This window comes from Takifugu rubripes, chromosome 17 (genome assembly GCF_901000725.2).
Source record: "Takifugu rubripes chromosome 17, fTakRub1.2, whole genome shotgun sequence".
Classification (NCBI taxonomy): domain Eukaryota; kingdom Metazoa; phylum Chordata; class Actinopteri; order Tetraodontiformes; family Tetraodontidae; genus Takifugu; species Takifugu rubripes.
Genome location: NC_042301.1, coordinates 3365192 through 3387780, shown reverse-complemented (window position 1 = coordinate 3387780; position 22589 = coordinate 3365192). Strand labels below are relative to the sequence as shown.

The window sequence follows — 22589 nt, the reverse complement described above, 5'->3', positions numbered from 1 at the left end:
ACCGCGCAGCTAGCGTGTCTCCGTAAAGCACGAAGTCGCCACATCAGGATTGATGGCTTTTAAAAGTCTGTCGGGAACTGGGCTGAGGGTTCTCGGTTCGAGCCGCGCAGACAAAAACAGGGAGCTTCAGAGCACTGCTGAGGTACCCTTGAGCAAGGTACCGAACCCACAGCTGCTCATGTAGGGCCCAGCGACGACACCGGTAGCTCACCTGTTGTGTCGCCTCCCCGTGAACCCAAAAGGGATTAAGAAGACGGATTAGCGTCGACATATTTAGCATTAATGCCACGGTTATTAGCATCATGGGACTGTTGAAGCGTGACCCCCCTGCGGCGGTTTCTTCATCTTACGGAGGAAAAACAAAGATAAATCAAAAGGCGCCGAGACATTTCACCAGCAGCTCTTGACAATTTGTCCTCAGCAGCCGAACGCCACTCTGACGATGTCCACCTGCGTCTAAAGGGGGGCGGCGATCCGTCGTGCTTTGCAGCAAATCAACCATCAAGTCGTCTGTGCGCGTTCCCATGTCGGACACTGTAGCTACACCCACAAAAATGTCCGACTATCAAATATTTACATTCATTCCTTCATCTGGGCTTGTCAAACGCGTCATTAAGAGCTCGCCGCGACAGCCTTGGCGGCCAGAGAGGCCGTCGTTAGCCTAAAGGGACATCGGAAATGAAAAGGATACCAAGATGACAATTGGACAAATTACGAGGCTAATTATCTAATCTCCTCAATATCGATAAAAATATCAATAGTTTTAAGCGTGCGGTCGTAAACGCAGACGTGTGCGTCGTTCTTTCCGCGTTTTAATTGCTCCAGTTGGTTTGCAGGAGAGCGGGGGAGGAAGCTGAGGCGGTCGTCTTGAATTTATAGAATGTATTGAGCGCGTTGCGTCTCATTTATCACACAACGCCACAGGGAGCTGGCGGTATTTTTAGGAACGGTCATTTCATGTGTCCAGCCATAGAGTCTTGAGAAAATAGCCGAAATTAGCAGGCTGAAAATGAGCGATGGGCTTGAATGTGGAATTCCTGCCTTTTCCCTGCGTCCGTCCTGTGAAACCAGGCTGGATTTCAGGGGGATCTGCAGCTTCTGCTTTCCCCCGGAGTGTCTGAAGACGCCTGTTTCCCAGAGTCCTCCGTGACCTGGGTCATCTTTATTTGTCCTGTTGGAACGTGTGCGTTTCTCAGGGCTCCAACGTGGGCAACAAAAGCTAGCAGCCGGTTGGTTATCTGACCTTTCCTCATGTGGCAGATTCGCCATTTTCTTCCGCGTTACGACGTTTGAGCCGAGACTCTTCGGAATCCTCAAGATCGTGAGCATCAGAATCAAACGTTCTCCCTGTTCCGAGGACGACTGGTGTTTAAAACCGGGTTCACGTTGAGTTGAAGCTGCCGCGTTTCTGGAAAAAAAAAAAGACTTGATGAATCTAAAATCTGATAAACATGCTTACATTAGTCGGGCGTTAAGCCACCGTCATGCTGGAGGAGGAAAACGGGCCGAAAGAAGCCCGAACGTCGTAGATCCGTCTTTTTGACCCCTGCCAAAATACATTGTCTCGGCTGAAAAATAGAGGAAGCGCTTCCATTATAGCACTTAAAATAGACCGGGATCATATCTGAGCCTCCAGCAGAAGCAGCAACAGACCATCTACCAGCTTCCATTAAAATACAGCATGTCAGCTTCATGGTCAAAATAGATCCTTCATCCCCCCCCCCCCCCAGTGCTGGACTGTTTAAAGATCCCCCAAAGGAATCTTTCAGAGAAGAGGTGAAGTGCTCCTCAACAACCAGAAGGACCCAGTTGTTGCTTCTTTCCAGTTCTTCCAGCATCATTATTGCCCCTGAGAAGGATCCAAACCCATAGCTGATATAGGGGAGGTTGTCGCTGTTAAATCCCCAGTTAAATGTTTTATTTTAGTTGTAATTGAGCCATCAGGTTCTCCCGTTTCGACGTTTTTCTTCCCTTCTGTCTTTGTTCAACACACGGCACAAATGCAGACGCTCCCTTAAAGGGAGGATGTGACATCATCATTAAAAATGGCTGCTTGTCTCCTGACTGTCTCGTTCCCGTCGTGTTTGTCCTCGAATGTCCTTGTTCGTGTCTCCTTGACCTTCTGTCGGTACCCTCGTCTGTGAAATCCTGTGAGTTTAGGTCGTAACTCCGTCACCAGAGCTTTAAAACCCATTTCAGATGTCTGAGGGACTCAAGTGGATCCAGTCAGATGAACCGACCGGAACCGAGCCACGTGGACGCTGTCAGATCCCATAGATGAGTTCCTTCGGGGAAATCGCGAGCTCAGATTGTAAATAGGAACTCTGGTGTTCAATTTTCCACCGATAACTGGTGAAAAAGCTGAGAGCTGGAGCCTCTCCCGGCCGTCCAGGGGCCAGAAGACACAAGGGGGGACAATTCCCCCAGTTCAGTGACAAATAAAGTTTAATCAGCCCTGTTTGTGAGTCCCAAATATTCATTATTATTATTGTTGTTGAAGATTTGTAGAACTCGCAACGCTTCACAAATTTCCTTACTTTTTCAAAAACCTGCCGCTGTGGCGATCCAACAGATTCGCCTGTGTCCAGTAGGGGGCGCCAAACGATGCAGCCTCAACAGGGCTAATGTGGAGGCTCTGATGGTGGGTTGATCCACTGCAGCGAAGGCGAGAGGAAGGAGATAAGTGCTGCGCTGCTGCTGCTGCTCATGCTGCTCTGCTGCTGCTGTATGACTCTGAGGGGGGACTTTACGTCCCACGGTCCCGCCAGCATCGTCCGCTGATTAGCCGCGCCAGAGGAATATCCTTCGCACCTCATTTAAAAACAACCTCATCAGAACACGCCGCCGTCCGCTTTAGCCCGGCTGAGTGCCGGAGATGCGACGGAACGCTCTCGGAAGCATCACAAATACATCTCCTCGCTCTGCACACTCATATATTATTCAACCCCCTGGGGGGGCCTCTTTTTTTCCCACTCCCAGACATTAAACAGGTTGCAGAAAGGTCAAAAGTAAAATTTTGCGAGCTACGTGTTAGCGCCCAAAGTGCACCGTCCATTTATCTTCCCGTGGCTTGGTGATAAACGGCTTGTTAATCTCAGTCCAAATCGACTCTGGTATTTAGGTGGTTACCAGGGTTACGCTCTCCGAGGGTGACACCGTCACGTTTCCCAGTTCTGCCTTTCCCAACGGTCCTTATCTCCCTGAAGTGATGGAGTGCAGGCAGTAGCCATTTCATCATGTCCCGGGGTTAATACAGCCATAAAGAAGGGAAGGTGATCGGGTCAAAGGTCGCGGCTGTGTGAAAGGAAATAAGGGAAAAGTGTGCTGTGAATCCAGAATTAAGGAAGGAAAAAAACAGAAAAGCCCAGTGACAACCAGGAACTCCCCCCCCCCCCCCCCCCAACGTTATGAGGGGGACGGGTTGGACTCTTTAATGGCTGCTGACCTGTTCAGGCCTCGCATTCGTGTCGACCGGCGAGTCAAAAACGAGTCTTTTGTAACCACAAAGCAATAAATCGAGATTGTTTTCAAGCATTTATGGAAATCCCGACTGTAACCACCCCCCCACCGCCACCCCACCCCTCCCCCCCAGCAGCACTTGGTAATATATTTGGTATTAAGCTTCAGGAGATACCCCGAAACAAAAGACAAATCCCTTAACATCTGCCTTAACACTTAAGGGGTTTTGAAAGATCTCTGCCTCCGTTCAGTGATCAGCTGACCTGGGGGGGTAAGGATGGGGGGGTAAGGATGGGGGGGGGGGGTTAGCATGGACCAGCACAGCGTAACTCCTCACATATTAGAGGGCGACAACGTTCCGTTTGGGCTCGGACCCAACGTTGTCCTGACAGCAGGAATAATGAAGTCCCAGTCTGGGTGCGTTGGTGCCCTGTGGTCTCCCCCTCGTCCTCGGCCCCCTCCAGAACCGCCCTCCTCCAGCAGGCCCGACCTCTGGACCCCCCCGTCTCTGGGACACCCCCTCATAATTACGACCTCGTCCTAATATCATCAGACCACGTGCAGCAAAGATGGCGCCCGTTCCTCGTGAGCAGGAGTCCGACTGCGGAGTGATGTCGACACAGCAGCGCCGTCACCAGAGACGCCCCCCCCCCACCACCGCTCAATCGGGGGGGATGATCGATCGGGTCGGCTGCTTTTTGGAGCTGGAACCATAATATGAAGGCAGAGCTCCGAACCCTCGGCGGAGCGGGGCTGTAAATGCAGCACAGATGCCGTCTGCACGTCCCTCCGCTCGGCTCTGACCTCTTTCAAACGCTCCTGTCGTCCTCTCTCTTCCTTTTCCTCGCCTCTTTTCAACGAAAAGGCTGGAAATTCCTCAGCGGGATCCATTTTGACAGATGAGGTGTCTGCGGCAGGAGGCAGTTTTCATCTGTTCAAAAAAAACAAAAAAACCCCAAAAAACATTAAACAGGAACGATGGATTCCAACCGTCGCTAATCTGGATCCACTGGAACATGGAAGACAAGAGTTTACAAACCTCCTGGAACACTAATACGAGAACAAGAGTGAGGATTAGGAGGGATCACTGAGGGTATTGGGTTCCTGCCCAGACGTCACTGACCACCAGAATCTCACCTGATCCATCAGCGTGAACTGTTGTGCATTTAAAAAAAAATCATAATAATAATTTTAAAAAGCAGAAAAGCCCGGCGATGCCGCTGCGTGAGGGGAGACCTGTGGGAGACCCTTGGAGAGTCTGTTCTGCTGATAAATGTGGTGCTGCTTGTCGGCAAGCTGTAAAAATGACAGGAAATAGCGCCTAAGACTTCATTCAACATGTTTATTACAGCTGACAACCTTGGAGATGCAGCTCTTTATCCTGGAAACACGTCAAACGGGGTTCTGTTGTATAAACACTGTCATCTCGTCCCTGTCTGTACTGCAGACGTGCCCCCACCAGCCCCAACGCTGGTTTATTTATTGGTCCACTCAGTTTATCAGTTTGGGATCCTCATTTTACTGTCTGGTGCTGAACTGATTGGATTTAATATTTCAACAGTTTAAAAAGGGGGAATCTTGTAAAAAAAAAATTTAAAAAATGCACCAGGCAGAACCAGATTATCTCATTTTGCTGTCAAACCTTTTAAGATAATTTCCCTTGAGGGAGGCCGTGCACGCGCAGCACTTAAGATTACAGTAGATCGGGTTCCGGGAGGTACCGACGTCTTCTTTCACACCCGTAGTTCATGAAACCACATTAACACACTTGAAGCTCAACTTAAAATGTTTCCAATCTAAGGAAAAACAACAATTTTGACCGGGCCTGCTCATCCAGCATTATAAATAATCAGATGTGGTTCCCATGACAGCTGCTGCGGACAGACGTGGTTTACACACGCCGCTCTGCTCAAATAAACCGTACCAATGTAAAACCACTCTCAGGCCTCTTCAATCATCACATCTTCAATCTGTAATAAAGGATGTCATCGTCAAACTACTTTCTACCCCCCAAAGTCCACTTTGGGTCACGGTCCTGGTTATATATATGGCCTGTGGTGGTGCTCTGCTCCCACAGATAGCTGCTCTGATAGTTGGTTAACTTCCTCATGGGTGTCTTTAGATGTTTTATGTGTGTTCCTGCAGCTCTCGCTGCTGCTGAATATCAGCTGGGTCAATATTGAGTTTGCCTGATAATATTCCTCTCAATCACCGCTTATTTTCTAATCATCTGACATCTGGCCATTGCTGTTTTTCTTCCAGATTGGCTGGGAACATAATGACCTCTTGTGTCCGTTTAAGAAACACGACTGAGGGTCAGAGGGTTGGGGTCCGGGCCACCAGCGGAGACAAAGCCTGACCCCTGGTGGCCAATATTGAGCACTGCACTTTAAACTTTTTTTTTCTTTTTTTTCTTACATTTTTATATAAATATAAGTTGTAATACAATTAAAATCCATTCTTAAACCAAAACCATAGGTCATAAAGAATAAGCATTTCTGCTGGTCTCCAAAGTTAAGCTGGGGATCTGGGGTCTGCAAAGCGTACTGACATATTAAATTTAAATCTTGTGAAATAAAGTCCCCACAGCTTGATATTAGGTTGACACTTACTTTAAATATTCTATAGTTGACAGGATTTATAGCAAGTGCCCAGTTCTGAAAGATCAGATAGCTGAAGTGATGTGAAAATCAGGCCAGTTCTGTTTTGGGGTCTGCATTCAGAGCCGATTAGAAACAAGACAAAAAGCCCAACATCTCCCTCCCTTGTGTGTACCCCAGAAAATACCGAGCAGAATAATGAGCAGAAAACAGGGGGAGCTGGAGATGATGGGGGTGGGGGGGCATCTCCACAGCAACAGAGTGGAGCTGTTTGAGTCACATGGGCCAGCTTTCTATTGAAACCAGCCAGAAAAGGGCTGGAAGTTCATGTTGAGGAAGCTGATGGCAGTAACATGAGTGGAGTCCAACAGCACGGAGACATGACAGCAGAGCGTCTCTCTCTGAATGGATCTGCTGCTCTAGGGCTGCACGACCAGGGGATGAACTCCGCTCTGCATGGTGGGTTCCAGTGTCGTTCTTATTCTGGTATCACGCCATTAAAATCGGCTGCGTTGATGTTTGTGAGTCACTAATTTGTTCGCTCAATGTTGGTGAAAGGCTGATGGTGGATGTTAGGTTGTCACTGTGTTTACATGTTCTAAAGCATCAGTAGCTAAATCTACCAGAACTATTGCACAATAGATACTTCCAGGAATATTACTTTTACTCATATAAAAAATTTTCAATCCATTGTTTTCACTTAAATTAGTATATTTCAATGCCGTCCAAGTACTTGGATTTAATTGCCAATCAAGCTGTTTCTCTACCCTTTACAGCTTCAATTAATGTACACTCAAAGGTCTTAAATATGAACACGCATCACCTTTAATAGTATTTTGGGAGGAACACAAGTTCCATCAGAAACAAGAGCAGCTCCTTCAGTTACCCCATCCTGCCACTAGAGGGCAACAAAGAGGTTTTGTCCTCATTTGAGGAGCTTTCCTATTCTTTTACAGAACGTCGTCTTATTTTTTTTTCTGCAGAAGTCAGAGTGTTGAACATTGTTTTCATCGGTCTGGCCCTGGTTATCCTCATCATCACCGGCCTGTACTGCATCACTTCCTGTTACCACCGCAGCAGGTGAAGCACAAACGGCACCAAATCTATAATAATGCTTATTACAAGTGAAGTGAAGCTACAGATATCTTAAACTGAGCTCAATCCCCATCTTCTTCACCAGGCAGTCAAAAAGGGCCCAAGTGTATGAAAAGGCAGTGACCCGAAGGGACTCGTCTGAACCCGTGGCGGTTAAAGCCGTGAAGAGGTCGGCCAGCTTCGTCAACCCTCTGACCTTCTTCAGGAGACCAGAGAGTCAGAAGGACTCCAAGATCTATTATATCTACACCAACCCACTGCCTGTTGGGCTGAAGGAGGAGGAGGAAGAAGAGAGAATGAGGGCGGCGAAGGAGACGCTGACGTTCCACGAGTTCCCCAACCATCCAGAGAGCGGCATCATCCTGGACCCCCCCCATATTTTACATGCAGCTTTAGTGGAAAGAAAAGAGATCAGCACCAGAAACTGGGCTGAGGAGACCCCCTGGAGACCACATGGTTTCCCTCTGTGATCTAGGCCTGGCAAAATAACCCCATAGTGTGCGTTGTGTACATTTAGAACAGGAAATAAACGTGTAAACCAGCAAAGTTCTTGCTCAATTGTGTCAATGGTCTTTTAATAAAACTGTAGATATGATGGGTTTTACAAAAGATGCCGAGTGTGATGAGGCAGAAAATGACGAGGACGACAACAACAATGATCACTGCTGTCAGACGGGCTCCAGGGAAGCCTCAGATGACTGGCTGGGTCTCTCTGACCAGCCACTCCAGGGCCTCCTTCCTGCCCTGCCGCTCCAGCTCTGCTCCAATCACCTCCCGGCACGTCCTGTGGTACTCGTTCAGCCAGTCCCGCTGCAGGAGGGAAGAGAGGTCACACCGGTGCACGTGCCTTTGGAATCTTAATAAGTCTTAATAAGTTAATAATATATTTAATTCTTACCTCCTTCTGGGTGAGCAGTGCTGTGTTTATCATTTTCACTTGAATAGGAACCAGAGTGAGGGGCTCAAACGTCAGGCTGCCCCTGTTCCTGTAGTTGTACTAAAAAAAAAAGAAGAGAAAATTCACTTTCCCGAGCGATTTTGACTCCGGGGGTCCAGACCCAGTCCGGGGGTTACGCAATCCAGCCGGGATTTCTCTCCTACCGGTTCCTTGGTGAAGCATTTTTCTGCCTGGTAGGACAGAAAACCCGGCTGGAGGACTGGGTCTGGACTTCCCTGGTCTACCATATTAAAAGACTTACTTTTGGCTGAGCAGGTACAACCAGAACAACGTTTTCAATACGAATTCCAAAAGCTCCGTCCTCATAATAACCAGGTTCTGAAGCAAAAAGGAGACATTTCTGCTGAAAATCCAGTTTATACTCAACATCCACTCAAGCTATTCTAGCATAATTGTATATTGAGCTGCATATATGTATCTCGGGGGTCACTGAGCGAGGCAGGGAACACACCCAGGACAGATTCATACCATCACTGACGATCATTCCAGCTTCCAGAGGTTCGTCAGCAAAGGTCTTGTAGCTGATGCCGCAGGGTCCCTCATGGACGTTGAGGAAGCAGCCCACGCCGTGACCGGTGCCGTGTAGGTAGTCCAGCCCCGAATCCCAAAGGGCAGCACGGGCGAAGGAGTCCAGCAGGTGACCTGAGGGGGGAAAACCGGCATGTTTATCACCAGCTGTCATAAAGGGTCACGGACGCGCTCGGGATCAAATCTGTGGGAACCTTTGGTTCCATTGGGGAAAACTGCAGCACTGACGGCTATGTGTCCCTTCAGGACGCAGGTGAAACACTCCTAGGAGAGAGGAAAACACACAACAGAGGAGATAATATGACTATGTTGACCACTTAAACGTGGATCTGAACAAAGCTCGAGTAAAAGCACCTTCTCAAAGGCAGATGGTGTCCCGAAGTGCACCGTGCGCGTCACATCTGTGGTTCCATCACTACCAAGAGATGGAAATACATTTAATTAACAAACAACGATCCCTTGGATCCACTGATTCCGTGGATCTGCGTGTATTTGATCATGACGATGCTGTTTACATGTACTGAGCCCCAGAGTCGATCAGGTAAACTTCATTCATAGAGAGGGTTCTGTTGGTTTCAGGCAGGGGTCTTCAGGAAAAAAACAGAACAAGTCAGGGTGTAAAAAAATATATATATACGTCCCATCGAACCGTTATAACCCCATTGGATTTGTTTGACTTCAGCAGACTGACCTGTAATGTATGACTGCTCCATTTGGACCCACACCGGAGATAGTTGGGAAACTGAGACCAACAAAATCTTTCTGTTGGCTGGAAAACACAGAGTCCATCAGAGAGAGGAGAGAGGGAGAGAAAAGGGAGCAAAGGAAGAGGGAATTTAAAGAAAATCATTTGTTGTGGGTGAGGTGCATCTGCGTGTCCAGCAGAGGGCGCTATAGGACAATAAAATGACCTTAAACTGACTAAAGTAGCCAAACCTGCCTCATGTATAAAAAAAAGAATGGACTTACCTCCGTAACTCTTCAGCTTTATCAGCAGCAGAGATCTCGGTCACGTTGCCTTTAGGAATCTATATGTCACCAATCATCAAAAAAGGGTGTTATGAATAGATTTGAACTCTAACTGCTGTTTTGCTTCCTCAAATACGAATATAAATCCAAGTACCTCTTTTTCCAACCAAGCAAAGAGCTCACACAGCGCGACCGCATCTTTGATCTGTTGGGGAGAAACTATGAGTGGAGTCCGTGACTCTTTTAGATGTGACTGTACAGATATGGCTCTTACATGAGCCACTTTCATGCCCTGGATCTCAGTGGCGTTCTTCACGGCCTTGGACAGGCAGAGAGGAGTGTATGGAATTGGGCTCCTGTTGGCCTGACAAAAGACAACAGCAAAGGTTTGAAGCCTGAACAAGCAGAAGGCATTCCCCCTAAAACAGACAATATCTTAAAGATCTCTTGTCTTCTGCATTACCAGCTCTCTCTCTCCTACCTTGGGGAGGAGCTGCGTGAGGGCGCGGCTGGCCTTGTCGCAGATCCAGACTTTGTCTTTGGGGCCGAGCGCCGCGCAGATGGCCTGCAGCTCGGTGTAGACCGACTCGTACGGGAACGTTAGGATTCTCAGCTCGGGCTGGCTGGGAGAGTCCAGCTCGAGGTGTCCTCTCAACGCGGGGTCAGTCAGACGCTTCGTGTCCACGAAGAGTCTGCGGGGACGAAGAAGAGGGCTTTACTGTACCCTGGCCAGCCACACCTAATCAAATAGTTACCATACAGATGCCCTGATGTGCATCTTATTCGCCTGATTATTCCTGTTTTGTGTGTTGTTTTACTGATTATTACCTTATTGTATTCAGCCCCACGATGGTATAGGCAAAGAAAACTGGGTTGTACTCAATGTCTGCACCTCGGAGGTTAAAAAGCCCTGGAAGAAAGACAATATATTTTTATTTTAACACCGTTGACCTCAGTACAAACCTCCCTGAGTGTAAAATAACAGTGTTATTACTGAACTGCTCTTCAACCTCTGCACACGCCGCGGCTAATAAACACCCATCGAACCTCCTCCTCCGAACGCTACCTGATGACAATCCAAATCACCATTACTCTAATTAATACTGACTCGCGAGTCACGACCCAAACAATCAGAAACAAGAGCTCATTAGTGAACAAGGCTCCAAAACGGATCTGGAGGAACACCCCCCGCTGGCCTGGGTCCTTGGATCGTGAGCCTATGTCAAACCACGGGAGATTATGTAACGCCCGATGGGCCGAGCTGCTGATTCCATCGGGACGACTCGGACGCAGTTTGGATAAAATATACTCTTGCTTAAAAAAAATAAATCAAAAACTAGAGTATTTCAGCATTTAAATAAGCTTCTATGGGACTGAAAATATAGGGAAAAGCGTACACGCAATCTCATCCAGGGCCGTAGCAACGAACCAGCTGATTTTCCTTTCGGTCATCTTGGCTCGTAGCGCCGTCACCTTGTCGTGCCAGGACAAACCTGGAAGAACACAGAAACACCATGAGTGGCGTCATAGCGTAGGACCTCAAGGGCTAAAGGGAAAAAAGGTTACCTTTAACGAATGCCATGTGCGTAAACCTACTTGCTCTTAAATAATGAAATCTGTTAGAATTGTTCCCCATTATTATGAATCCTCTGTGTCACACCTGTGTAGAGTTAATACAGGTGGATCCCCTCACTGACCTGTGTACTCCAGACCTAAGGTGCGGAGCTGCGTGCTCGGTCTCTCTGGGCGGTCGGTCCAGACCACATCAATTAAGTTGTCCTGCATGGCCACCAGGGAGTGACCGGCCCCGGTCAAGGCCTTCGACATGTTCTTCCACTGATCTGACGGTCGACGCGAGAAGATAAAAGGATAAAACGATTTAACGGGAGAGCTGTAATCGCACAATCTCCGTGGTTTGATGACCACAGCAACAGCGGCGCCCAGGTGCGCTCATGCCATCTTAATAAATCAGCAACGTCAGACATTTCTCTGGGATCAGACTCAGCAGAAATGCAGGGATCTAAATACAACAGGAATTAACTGTTGCTGCGGGTTTGTGCAGATTTGCTGGTGGAAGCAGATTTGCTTTGGCTAATACGACATTTTTTTTTCTGTTTCCTGTTTTAAAATGGCCTCTTTGTGTCACGCTCAATCCTACTGCTAATATGATAAATATATACACATTTGTGGGGTCTAGTAGAGTACACAGCTCATGCTGCTTTTATTTTGACTCTGGGGTTTAACCTACCAGCAGCAATGATCCAAGGATCCACTCCCACTTTGGAGTTTTCTGGCAGGACACTAATCAGCCAGTCCTCCTGGGAAGGCGTCTCTTTCAGCCCTAGATATCAAACACAGGCTTGCATTTAGGCTTAAAAGAGCCTTTTGCAAACTCCTACAGTCAAAGCTCATCTTTACCCATCTTCATCAGAGTCCAGTTGTTGTCCATCTGCTGACTGGCCTGGAGGAAGTATCGCCCATCGGTCCACATGGCGGCGTGCTGCTCTGTGATGATGGCTGTACCTACACATCAAAAGAATCAAAGCAATCTGTACATTTCAGAAAATGTGCAGGAATGGTGCATCCTGTGAATGGAACTATTTTAGGCTATTGTAGCACTTCCTGTGGGAAAAACACTGACAGTTTATACTAGGTAGGATTCACAGCCTCCCTGACTCAGGGTGAACAAAAGCAGTGTAACGGCATTATTTTCCAGCAACGTAGGTCAGGATGGAGGTAACTTTCATCCCCCCAATCTTAGAAATTAAACCCAAAACTACAAAACTCCAGGCGGCATGTCAGCTCAAACGCACACACAACCAAATGTGAGCAAAATGTACCTGCGGAGCCATTGAAGCCGCAGATGTATTCACGTCTGCAGTCACATGGCGCAATGTATTCACTCTGAAAGACATGAGGAGGGGAAGAAAGGGGGGAGACATAGAGAGGGAGAGAGAGAGAGAGAGGGAGAGAGAGAGAGAGATCATCTTTATGACCAATCAGGTAGAAGTGGCCATCAACCAGATCAGACATTTTACAAGCCATATTTACTGCACTTCGCACATCACACATTTTGCATGGAGAGGGAAAAGAGAGGGGCAGTTTGCAGAAGGTCAAAATTAAGAAGGTCAGAGAAGATGATCAGAGAGGACACAGACAGACAGACGCACGGACAGATAAAGCTGCAGCAGCTTCATTTATTTATTTATTGCCTAATCCAAATTTATGAAATGCAACATTAGTGCTCCGGGAAGATTTTAAATGTGATAATACCTGATGTGCATCTCCAGAAGGGACTATGTAAGCCTGTATGGGTTCAGCAAAGTATTTACAACTCTTCATAGCCTGGCGGAGCTTCCTGATCAGCTCTCCTGTGATCTTTGGAGACATGGCTGAGTCTGATGGAGACAGAAAGTTGGACATGTTTTTTTAAAACCACAACGTTTAAGTCACATCTGAAGCGACGATTGTAGAAGCAGGCACTGTCAGACTCTTTAGCATGATGCAGATATTCTGAAACAAGGTACGAATCCTAATACTTCCTACTTCTGATACCTTCCATAATTGATCACAGAAACCTAAATTAATCCATACATTACCTGACTTTGGCGAAGACATGGTGACTCTGGGTTAGTGGAGTCGGACAGAGACTGACTATAACCTGATTATGAATGTGTCACAGTCCACTTTCCTATCTTTAACCTGCTGTAATTTGCTGATTATTTAACTGTCAGGGAAGTTAAATATTAAAGCAACTGTCGGGTGTCAGCAGGTCTGCGGAAATCTTCATTCAACAGAGTCCACCGCGTTCAATTCTCTCCCACTATTTACATTATATGTTGGGCGGTACCTCGGTGTAAAAAAAACCCCAAAGCGCTTTAAGCGTTGACCAATCAGGATGCAGCATGCCTCATCGGTGAGCTTCCTCATTGGCCACACGCTCCGCCTATGCGTTTATTGTTTACAAGTTGGCGATACGTGAATCCTGGCGAAAGATATTGCTAAACTAAAATAGAACCGTGTCGAATAGGACTGTTATCAAAATTAATACCCAACCAGCATCTGGTGCTGAAATGGGTGGTCCGTGTATTAAAATATACCCACCAAAATAAGCTAATCGACAAAGTAACCCAGTCATTCAATGAGCACTCGGTATTTTAGTAACGTTAGAGGGTGTGGTAGTGTGTTCGCAGAATATCACTAGTTCAGAACAGACTTGCTATTGAGCTTAACCAATATAATAGCGATAATCTGACATTTTATCTCTTTTGTTTTCCTAAAGCACGAACCAGTCCAACCACAGGCGTGGGCTCGCCTACCCACCCATCTGAAAACAACAATTCCGCTGCGTAACACCGAGATATTTACCCCCCCGACCCACCAGCCGTCAAACGCCCGCCGCACATAGCCGGATAAATTCTGAACACGCACCCCGTGGTTGCGCCTCGAAGATTCAGTCCTTCTGCCTAAAATCGATGGCTCTTTCACCAGCTTGGACCCGATGCGAGTTGACTGGAACAGGAGGCTGCCATGTCGGTGGTGACGTAGGAGGTCATGTGACTGCGGCCTCCCGCACGAGCCAGAGACCTCGGTAAACAAAACTGGATTCTGCGTTTACAGTCCAACAAAAACGATCCTTTATTAAATAAATCGTTTTAACCACAGTGTGTGATCACTCCTGCCACCCATGATGGAAACAGTTATTTAGTATTTGTGATGAACGAGCTGTTAACTTTACACTGGGGGGGGGAGGAGTCACATCAAATCAAACACGCTGTTTTATTAACAATTTTACATTATTTACAGATATTGGACTTGGTTGTAGTGCATAAAGATACGTGTCTTGATGTCTCAAAACAATTCGGTCACACATCTGTTGTGAAAAATTGTATTTTGTAATAAAACAATCAAAATGCCCAAATTTAAAACAGCAATATTGTCATTACTAATTATTCACTAATGTATTTGCATGCATGCTGTATGGTTCTGTTCTCTGCCCTATCTCGCCTTCCCCTCCTTCTTTACCCAGCCAGCCAGCAGGAGGTTCCCCTCCATACGATCCCGGTCCTGCTCGGGGTTTCTTCCTCAGAAGGATGATGCTTTATGAATATTTTCACTGTTTTACAAAAGGGTGTTCCACACAGGCTTACTGCATGATGACAAAAGAGCTGGCTTAATGGAGAATAAAAGGCAGCAGGCAGACGGAAGCAAACATCCAGCAAAGGAGACGTGTCCCTGGTTTAAATGGGACACCTGCACTTCCTGTTGGCCACAGATTAGAAATTTATTAACACCAATACTTTCAAAATGCAAACATGGCAAATGATGCCCAAAAAAGTGGGCAAAGAACTCAAGCAATATTTTCAAGCCAAGTGTTTTCATATATCCTTTTGTGGGTAGAGTATTTTATGAATGTGTGATTCAAAGTTCTATAAATGTTCCTTCAACATACAAATATAAATTCCAATATCTTAGTTCAGAATTTTAATAATCTACTGTCTAAATATGACATAATGACTTACTTGTACATGAATGGGATTCTTTGAACTTGCCCATCTTCTCATTGGTTTTGACAGACTTCAGAAATTCTGTGCTTACATGACCTTGGAACACATGAAAGGCCTGATTACACACTGCTTATATACACAAGAGACATTCAAGAGCGCAGCTTATTTTCTCAAATAAACTGAATTAAGATGCGTGTGCGAACAAACTCACAATACCAACTGGTTAAATCTAATGTTAAATAAGGACGCAAAGCAGACGCCATCAGACGGCATCGCAAAATGTCCCGGAGTCCTCACAAAATGACCCGACTGTCCATCACCGTTCAGATCTTAACATGCATTTCCATCGGAATAAAACACTCCATAATCGGATTTTCCCAAGTTGTGGTTTTATCTATAAAAGCAACAAACGTGGAGAGCAACAGAAGCAGTGAATTAATTCTTTGTGCGTGCCCTGAACGCAGCGTGTGGGACAGCACCGGCGGTAATAATTGTCCACCGCGTGGGACACCTCTGGGAATAACGCCTGGCCTGTGCTGTGCTGTGAGAAACCTCTGCAGAGACGTTTCCCTCTTCCCCACAGACGCAGAGGAAAAGGCCGACAGCATCAGGTTACGTTGGGACTGAAGACTGAGACAGAGTCCCAGCGCCCGGTGCTGTCCACTGTCCCGATGGAGGCCGAGCCGAGCTCCAACGACAGGTACAAATAAAGGAAAGCAGAAAATGAAATAGTCCCATGTAGCTGGGTGTTACCTGATATCATGTAACCGACTGTCTGGCAGCGGCCGCCGGCCGCAGGGCTGGGGGAGTCGCCCAGAATGGTGATTCTCCCCATTTCCATCTGCAGAACGCTCGCAACTCTTTTACGGAAGTCATATCTGTTTCAAGTGTAAAAAAATATGTGTCATAATCAGTGTAGGGGTTGTTTCCTTCTGAAGAATGTGGAACTTTAATGAAACTGTTTCAGGAAGCTGGGTTTTTCACTCACGCAAGTTTTACCAAATACAAGAAAATACGGCGCGCTTTTATTCCAATATTGGGGATTCTCTTGAAGTCGGCAGGAGTCAAATGTGATGTCAATGTCCCGATATTGCTTCCCATGTTTTTCCAATTTTATCCCAGTGTCCTGAACTGTTCGATTATCTTTTTCATTCCCCGATTCTCTATTTTTACCGTCGTGTGCTTGTTTGTTCCTGCTTTTTTTTTTGTTGTTGCATCATGGATTTGGACTTCTCTCATTAAATTTCGATATGATAATAGCCCAGTTTGTCCTGACAACTGATCATACAACAGTTTACTTAATTCAAAACAGAAGTGAGATCGGATCCACCTCAAAAGCATGCGTTGTCTTGACGTCTACCATTCTTCTTCTTCTCTTTTCTTTACCGCTCACCTGCTGAACTCGGCCACGTTGGGGAAGGTCTGCTCTGCTGAAGGGGAGTCCGGCAGGATGTCGGCACAGCCGACGATGCTGTCCCCGTTCTTCAGCACCACCGACCTGTGAACCACTTAGAACAAACACATCCAAACGTTCAAGCCTTCAGGTCTTCGTTTGTTACCCTCCCAAACAACCATTTAAAGCTTTCATTGAAATCTCGAGTCGCTGAAGCAGCTCCGTCCGGTCGGTCCGGTACCTGTGAAGTCTCCAGAGAGGTCGACGTTGCTGACTGTGTGAACCCGTCTGTCGGTCAAGCTGCAGGCGCCGTGTCTGGCTGATATCTCCCCGACCACGCAGCTCAGGGGGCTTTCTAGCGAGCAGGTGGAGCTCTGAGGGAAGAAAAGAGGCCTGAATGTTTCCCGCTTCGCTCATCTGCACAATGAGGAGGGAATCCGCGGCCTCACCCCGGGGGTCATGTTAAACGGGTTGAACGTTCCCCCGACTCCGCCGCATCGACCGCCGTCGCTCCTCATGCTGTTGATGAACAGCGACGCTTCCGTGAGCTGCAGGGAGAGCGAGGAGACGGTTGAACGGTAGCCGCGGATACAACCCCCCCTTCATAATCTCGTCTTAAATCCAGAATGTTCCCCGGTCGGCATCCCCGCTGGCCGTTACCGGTTGTGCGTCGTCGTTGGGCGACGACTGCAGCGTCACCTCCATCGTGACCTCGCTGCCGCTGCCGTCAGGAAACACCTGCTGCCGCTGTGGTGGAGGGGCAGAGTTTTAGGTTATTTTTAAATGGATATGAGTGTCCACAAAGGAGGATATGAATAAAATAGTTACTCATTCGGTTCCCTAAACTGAGCTATATCTGTAATTCACAAGATATTTGAAAGAGATATTTATTTAGCGACAGTGTAAAGCTCAGCGTGGGGTCCCTGGAGGATGGCTGACAGAGGCAGCTGTTCTTTTGATGAGCCTCGTCCGGGGGCTCTGGAGCGTCCACCCACCGCAGTAGGTGGATGTTAAGCTAAGCTAATAATCTTTAAACCCACCGTGGGGGTAATGAATTCACTGTCCGGCACAGCAGAAAAGGCTCGGTCATATTTTGGTGGCAGCTGGCTGGAAAACGGATCAATTTGGTTCTATAGACTGTGAATTTGAAAGCAGATTTCTGTAGTTCACATATTTTAAAGGCATTTATGAGCTCGGGGACTTTGTGCTATTTGCAATATCATTGTCTGTCATTCGGACATGCGATGCTGAAGTAATCGACAAAACAAAAGTCATTTTTTCTAGGCTCTCACCAGTGCCACCGCCCCGGTCACGGGACCACTGAAAACAGCCGTGGCGGAGATCCACTGTCCGTCGGGATCCCTGTCGGCCTGGATGTCAGCACATTGCATTCTATATAACAAACAAGCACAAGAACAGACAGACACAAGATGAATGCATGACACTGTTCGCCGCGTTACATTATGCAACCAGTCAGATTATGGGATGTCTATTTACAATATTCTTGATTTCGCTGGTAAATTTGCACAACACACAAATATAAATGCACACACGTTCTCACCTTGATCCATTAAGGTAATGAACCACTAGTGACCGTCCCACTATGCTGTAGGGTCCAGTTAAGGGCAAGCTGGGGTCCAGGTATACAGCCTGATACTGGTTGAGGCCGCTGAGCATCCCAAATTTTCCACTGATGTCCCCGATCTCGTACTGGTCTACGGTGCCAGCTCCTGGTGCCGGGTTGTTTGATGTGTTCCAGGCTAAAGGGTTCCAATGTCCCTGGATGTTTTTGTTAGAACAGGGCTCAGTGCTGCCCTGTTTGATGGGAAGAATGTGAACGTGGTATCCTCCAGCTAAAGATGACAAGTTCATCAGGGAAACATTCAGGGTTGTGGGGCCGTGAGGGAATTCCTGAGAGAAAAGAATTTGACCACCAGACATTTCGGGGCCGAACCAGCTACCTGAGCTAGCCTTCGGGAGTCTCACCCTTGTGATGTTAGCACATGCGATCCGTGGGTTACCCCTTCCTTCTTGATGGATAACTATAGAACGACCACTGAGGCCTGACTCAGATAACCAGGACGTGACGTCGGTGAAGAAGTTCTTTCCTTCCACTCCGCCCACTTTTGGGCTCAGGTTGATGGCGTCGAGTTTGCTGGAGAGATCGCCGACCTCACAGGACAAGGGACTGGACGGGCCGCAGTGGAGAGGGTAGCTGCTCTCTTCTATGCTGACGTTAGAAGGGTTCCAGTGGGCCCCTGTTGTGCTGCAGGACCCTTCATCATCGTCCCTCTCTGAGCTGATGGGGTATCTGTGAACATGCCAGTTGTGGTATTTGGTCGGATCCATTGTGGGGTTTCCATATGATAGATCCATGAAGATGGACACGTCAGACAGAGGGCTGTTTTTCAGTTGCGTGAACCAGATTTCGCCGACCACGCGGCTCCGAAACCTAGCTCTGGCTACGGTCACCTCACCGGGGTAACCGATGCTGGCGCAGACAAACCTGGCGCCATTTCTTAGGTGTATGACGATAGAGCGACCCACAATGCTGTTGGGTCCAAAAAGAGGGAGACTGGAGTCAGTAAACGTCACGTCCACCTCGTTTAGATCTGTCAGGAACAGGTGCTTTCCGCTGAGGTCGCCGATCTCGTACATGTCCAATGTCGAGCCGGGCCGTTTGGGATATGATGGGTCGCTCATGTTCAGTCCGAACGGATTCCAGTGACCGCCCACATTATCGTTGGAGCAGATGCTCTCTGGGGGTGGCCTGACTGGAGGGACGGGAAACCTGTGGACGTGGAAAGGCCCGACCCTGCTCTGCAGGTTAGTCAGGTTCACCCTCACTTCCGTCGCATCAAACGGGGAAGCCTGTCGGAAGCGGAGGTAACCTTTAATCCCTCTCATGTTCATAACGGCGCTCACCTGCTTCTCCGGCAGCGGGTAAATTTGCGCACACTCGTAACTTGACCCGACAGGAAGCAGGAGAAAAGCCGTGTGTGTGTCGAAGCCGGTCACATCTAGGCGGGACTTTGCCGGCTGCAACGGGGTTCCGAGTTTTAGCGTGCCCAGCCGGGACAAAGCTGAGGGATCTAAGCTTCCCAGGAGGACGTGGCAGCTTGCAGCAGTGCTTTTAGATCCAAACAGGGTGACGTCAGCCGGCGAACCGGCGATCTGCCCGTTCGTCGCCAGGTCAGAAAGAATGTGGGCCCCGGCCCGTCCCGCACGAAGCCGGATGTAAACATTACCTGCGATGGGACCGTAGAACCTGGCCTGCTGAGTCAGCCAGGTGTCGCCCCCACTCACAACAGCGCAGACTGTAGCGGCCTCGCATGTCTGCACAGTCAGCGATAGGTCGTCGAGGTCCGGGCGGCGCTCAAAAAGGCGCGACATGTCGACGGTGGAGGGCGAACGGGGGTCTGCCGCGAAGGCGAAGACGCTGGAGCCGATATTCCCTTCCGAACAGGGCTGAGGATAATGGCCGTACATGACGGGGAACTCGCTGATGGAAAAGTTAAGGGAGCCGCAGGATCCGGCACCTGACAGTCGGACGTCGGCCGTCTGAGATGTGGAGTTAAACGAAATCCGTCCGGTGACGCCCCTCATGTTCAGGTGCGCAACAAAGCCACTGCAGAAAAGCGAATCTGGAAAAGTTGAAGGAGATAAAGAACAAAGGATTAAAATGACCAGTCCAACCAGTTTAACCGCTCACGCCCGCTCATCCTAATGTTAGCAGACAACTGCCCCGTTCAGAGTCTTTAAATCGCATCTTTCGGTATCTTATTTACATCTGACATATACAGCAGGAAGGTTTGTAGACTCGTTATCCCTAATTAACTGTGAGTTGGTTTAGGAAACGGTTGTAAATAATGAGTTCTTTCATTTGCTTTTTATTGCAACTGTTGGTGGCTCACAGAGGCTGCCGGATCCTACCGGATCCAACGCCAGCTGCATAAGGGCGAAGGCAGGATCCACCCCTGGGTGAGTCACAGAGCCCTGTGTGAGCATTGGGCTTTGGCGCCTTGCTCAAGGGCACCTTGGCACTGCTCTGAAGGCGTGCGACCAGAACACCTTCCATGCTTTGTCCGCACCGGGTCTCGAACCGAGAACCCTCCACTTCTCAGCCCAGTCCTGAACCGACTGAGCGAAGAGAAAAAGAGAATAAAACTAAATGTGGCTTAAATTTTTTTATATCAGAGGTCAATTTGAGGTTGTTTTGCGATAGAATCGATTTATTTAACATAATGAATCTTCAGGGAACTTGAACTTTGGAGCAAGAGCTTTCATGCGTAGCCCTAAATCGTTAACTTTTCCTCATGGAAAAAAAGAAAAGGCTCCCTTGTTTACCGGCACCATCAATGCAGCCAAAACCAAATGTATTTAGAGCAACATAAAGAGTTCAAACCAAGCCCTGTATCCCCGGGACGCTCGTCAGCCCTCCGTTAAAGAAATAAAGAAATAAATAAAAATAGAACATGCAACAGAGAAGGAACACTGAGCTCGTTTATAAATCCTTGCTCTGTGTACTCACCCAGTGAAGACACCAGCAGGGCAGCTGTGAGGAGCCACATGGTACCAGATGTGAGCAGGTCACACCTCAAGAACTGAAGCTTCGGATCAGAAGAGAGCAGCTCAGGAGAACAGAGGCACACTTCTGGGCTCAGTGGCACCAAAGCGCTGCTTCATGCCACTCGTTTGCAGAAATGTGCTCTTGCGCTGCGGCTCTTTGGCTGCACGCCTGCCCGCCTGCCATTGGCTGATGAAGCCGCGGTGTCTGGGGGGGAGGAAGGGGAGGGTGCGAGGGCAGGATGAGGCGCGGAAGTGGACCGTCCCTGCCGCAGCCACAGGCGGACCGAAACCGGAGTCTGGTGATCGCCTCGTGGTTTGGGATATCCCATCTCGAGACAAACACTTTGAAACCCAAATCAAAGCGATTCACCAGCGTTTGTGTCCCTCTACAACTTCGATTGTAGTCACACAAGTCAATAAATATGTCAAAACATGTTTGTTAACTGCAGCAAAGGGTTAGATTCTCAGTTAAATTAAACCTTCACCTCTGTGCATCCAGCTCCGAACCATTGTGTTTGGAGAGAAATAGGGGGGGGGGGGGGGGGTAATGTGTTCTAAGAATAGCAGCACAGCATCCCATCATTGTGGTGCAGTTTGGGCTGGGCCACGTATGGATCTATTTACAGAGCATCTGAAGGGGGTGAGGTCCTTCACGGGGCTTCTTCAGGCCTCTGATTGCAGCAGGGGCTTGAATGGTGACGTGTCCTTGCACACACACACTGACACACACACGTCGTTGGAACCCCGTTCCTCCAACTCACCATCCAGATGCCTGAGGTCACCGGGGGCAATGAGGACTTTGTTAAGAGGGGACATGCTGAGAGACGTCAACATGTGGTTCATTGTCCCCACAACCTTTAAAACAAGCACCATTGTAGCTGTGCTGTCATAAACCTTGATGACTGTCGCACTCACTCCATCTGATCAGGGTCAGCGGTCTTTCGCAGGACACACACACACACACGTTCACTCATAAACTCACAGTTGGGAACGTTTTGGAGTCCCCAATGTCCTCCCATATGTACAATCGCCTACCTTTTGCACAGGTTCTACCAGAGGACGCTCTGCCACCGGACTCAGGCCACAGTTTGGGACCTTCTCCACTACAACTGTTTGGAAGAATGGTGTGCCACAAGGCTGTGTGCCGAGCCCTTCTTGTTTTTGACTTGTCACCTGACAGCTGGAGCAGGCTCATTGCAGGGGCCCAATGTGAGCACTTGGAAGTTCGGTACCTTTCTCAAAGGGTGTTGTTTTAACACTATAACGTCATTTGCAGATGACACCGTGGTGTCGGGCCTGACCAGAGGAGCTGACACGATGTCCCACAGATGACGGTTCACCACTTGGATGTGAGTTATAGTACAAACAACCTGACCCTCAGTCCTGAGGATCCAAAAGGAGGTCGTTATGGATTTTAGGCAACGCACACAGCCCTCACTACATCAGCCATTAAATTAAATGACTTGCACAACTCTTGGATTTCTTCACTCCAAGAAAGTTGATCAAGGCAC

At 48.2% G+C, this 22589-nt stretch overlaps 2 protein-coding genes across 4 annotated transcripts; both read right to left on the bottom strand.

Moving 5' to 3' along the window:
* Positions 1 to 7710: 7710 nt before the first annotated feature.
* On the bottom strand, positions 7711 to 14189 carry xpnpep1 (X-prolyl aminopeptidase (aminopeptidase P) 1, soluble). Of its 2 annotated transcripts, none has more exons than XM_003971937.3 (20): positions 14041 to 14189; positions 12883 to 13007; positions 12450 to 12513; positions 12028 to 12132; positions 11858 to 11950; positions 11307 to 11450; positions 11007 to 11102; positions 10438 to 10519; positions 10091 to 10301; positions 9884 to 9973; positions 9764 to 9814; positions 9610 to 9668; positions 9332 to 9409; positions 9156 to 9227; positions 8995 to 9055; positions 8835 to 8904; positions 8581 to 8754; positions 8354 to 8430; positions 8053 to 8151; positions 7711 to 7964 (listed from the first exon to the last, which is right to left on the bottom strand). In XM_003971937.3, exons 2-20 carry the CDS (start codon positions 12997 to 12999, stop codon positions 7845 to 7847), a joined length of 1863 nt encoding a protein of 620 aa, XP_003971986.2. In that variant the 5' UTR covers positions 13000 to 13007; positions 14041 to 14189; the 3' UTR covers positions 7711 to 7844. The 2 variants fall into 2 exon arrangements, with proteins under 2 accessions (XP_003971986.2, XP_029706932.1); XM_029851072.1 differs by having other exon boundaries at positions 13991 to 14166.
* Positions 14190 to 14369: 180 nt separating this feature from the next.
* On the bottom strand, positions 14370 to 21239 carry cusr (Copper-only SOD repeat protein). Of its 2 annotated transcripts, XM_011612318.2 has the most exons (10): positions 21041 to 21238; positions 18071 to 20153; positions 17802 to 17901; positions 17170 to 17256; positions 16959 to 17057; positions 16751 to 16883; positions 16510 to 16624; positions 15870 to 15994; positions 15132 to 15212; positions 14370 to 14871 (listed from the first exon to the last, which is right to left on the bottom strand). In XM_011612318.2, the coding sequence occupies exons 1-10, from the start codon at positions 21078 to 21080 to the stop codon at positions 14783 to 14785; spliced, it is 2952 nt and encodes a 983-aa protein (XP_011610620.2). In that variant the 5' UTR covers positions 21081 to 21238; the 3' UTR covers positions 14370 to 14782. The 2 variants fall into 2 exon arrangements, 1 of the variants encoding a protein (XP_011610620.2); XR_003891644.1 differs by lacking the exons at positions 14370 to 14871; positions 15132 to 15212 and having other exon boundaries at positions 15885 to 15994; positions 16447 to 16624; positions 21041 to 21239.
* Between the last annotated feature and the right edge of the window lie 1350 nt (positions 21240 to 22589).

Bases quoted from the DNA above. Each gene is read 5' to 3' on its own strand.
- xpnpep1 (XM_029851072.1), bottom strand. From the start codon at position 14,015: ATGTGCGGCGGGCGTTTGACGGCTG. The intron at 8,755-8,834 runs GTTCCCACAGAT...TTCCCCCCTCAG, and splicing joins TTTCCCCAATGGAACCAAAG to GTCACCTGCTGGACTCCTTC. The intron at 8,431-8,580 runs GTATGAATCTGT...TTTTTGCTTCAG, and splicing joins TGGAATGATCGTCAGTGATG to AACCTGGTTATTATGAGGAC.
- cusr (XM_011612318.2), bottom strand. From the start codon at position 21,080: ATGTGGCTCCTCACAGCTGCCCTGCTGGTGTCTTCACTGG. The intron at 17,902-18,070 runs GTGAGAACGTGT...TTTGTTATATAG, and splicing joins CATTACCTTAATGGATCAAG to AATGCAATGTGCTGACATCC. The intron at 16,884-16,958 runs GTGAGGCCGCGG...TTCTTCCCTCAG, and splicing joins CGTTTAACATGACCCCCGGG to AGCTCCACCTGCTCGCTAGA.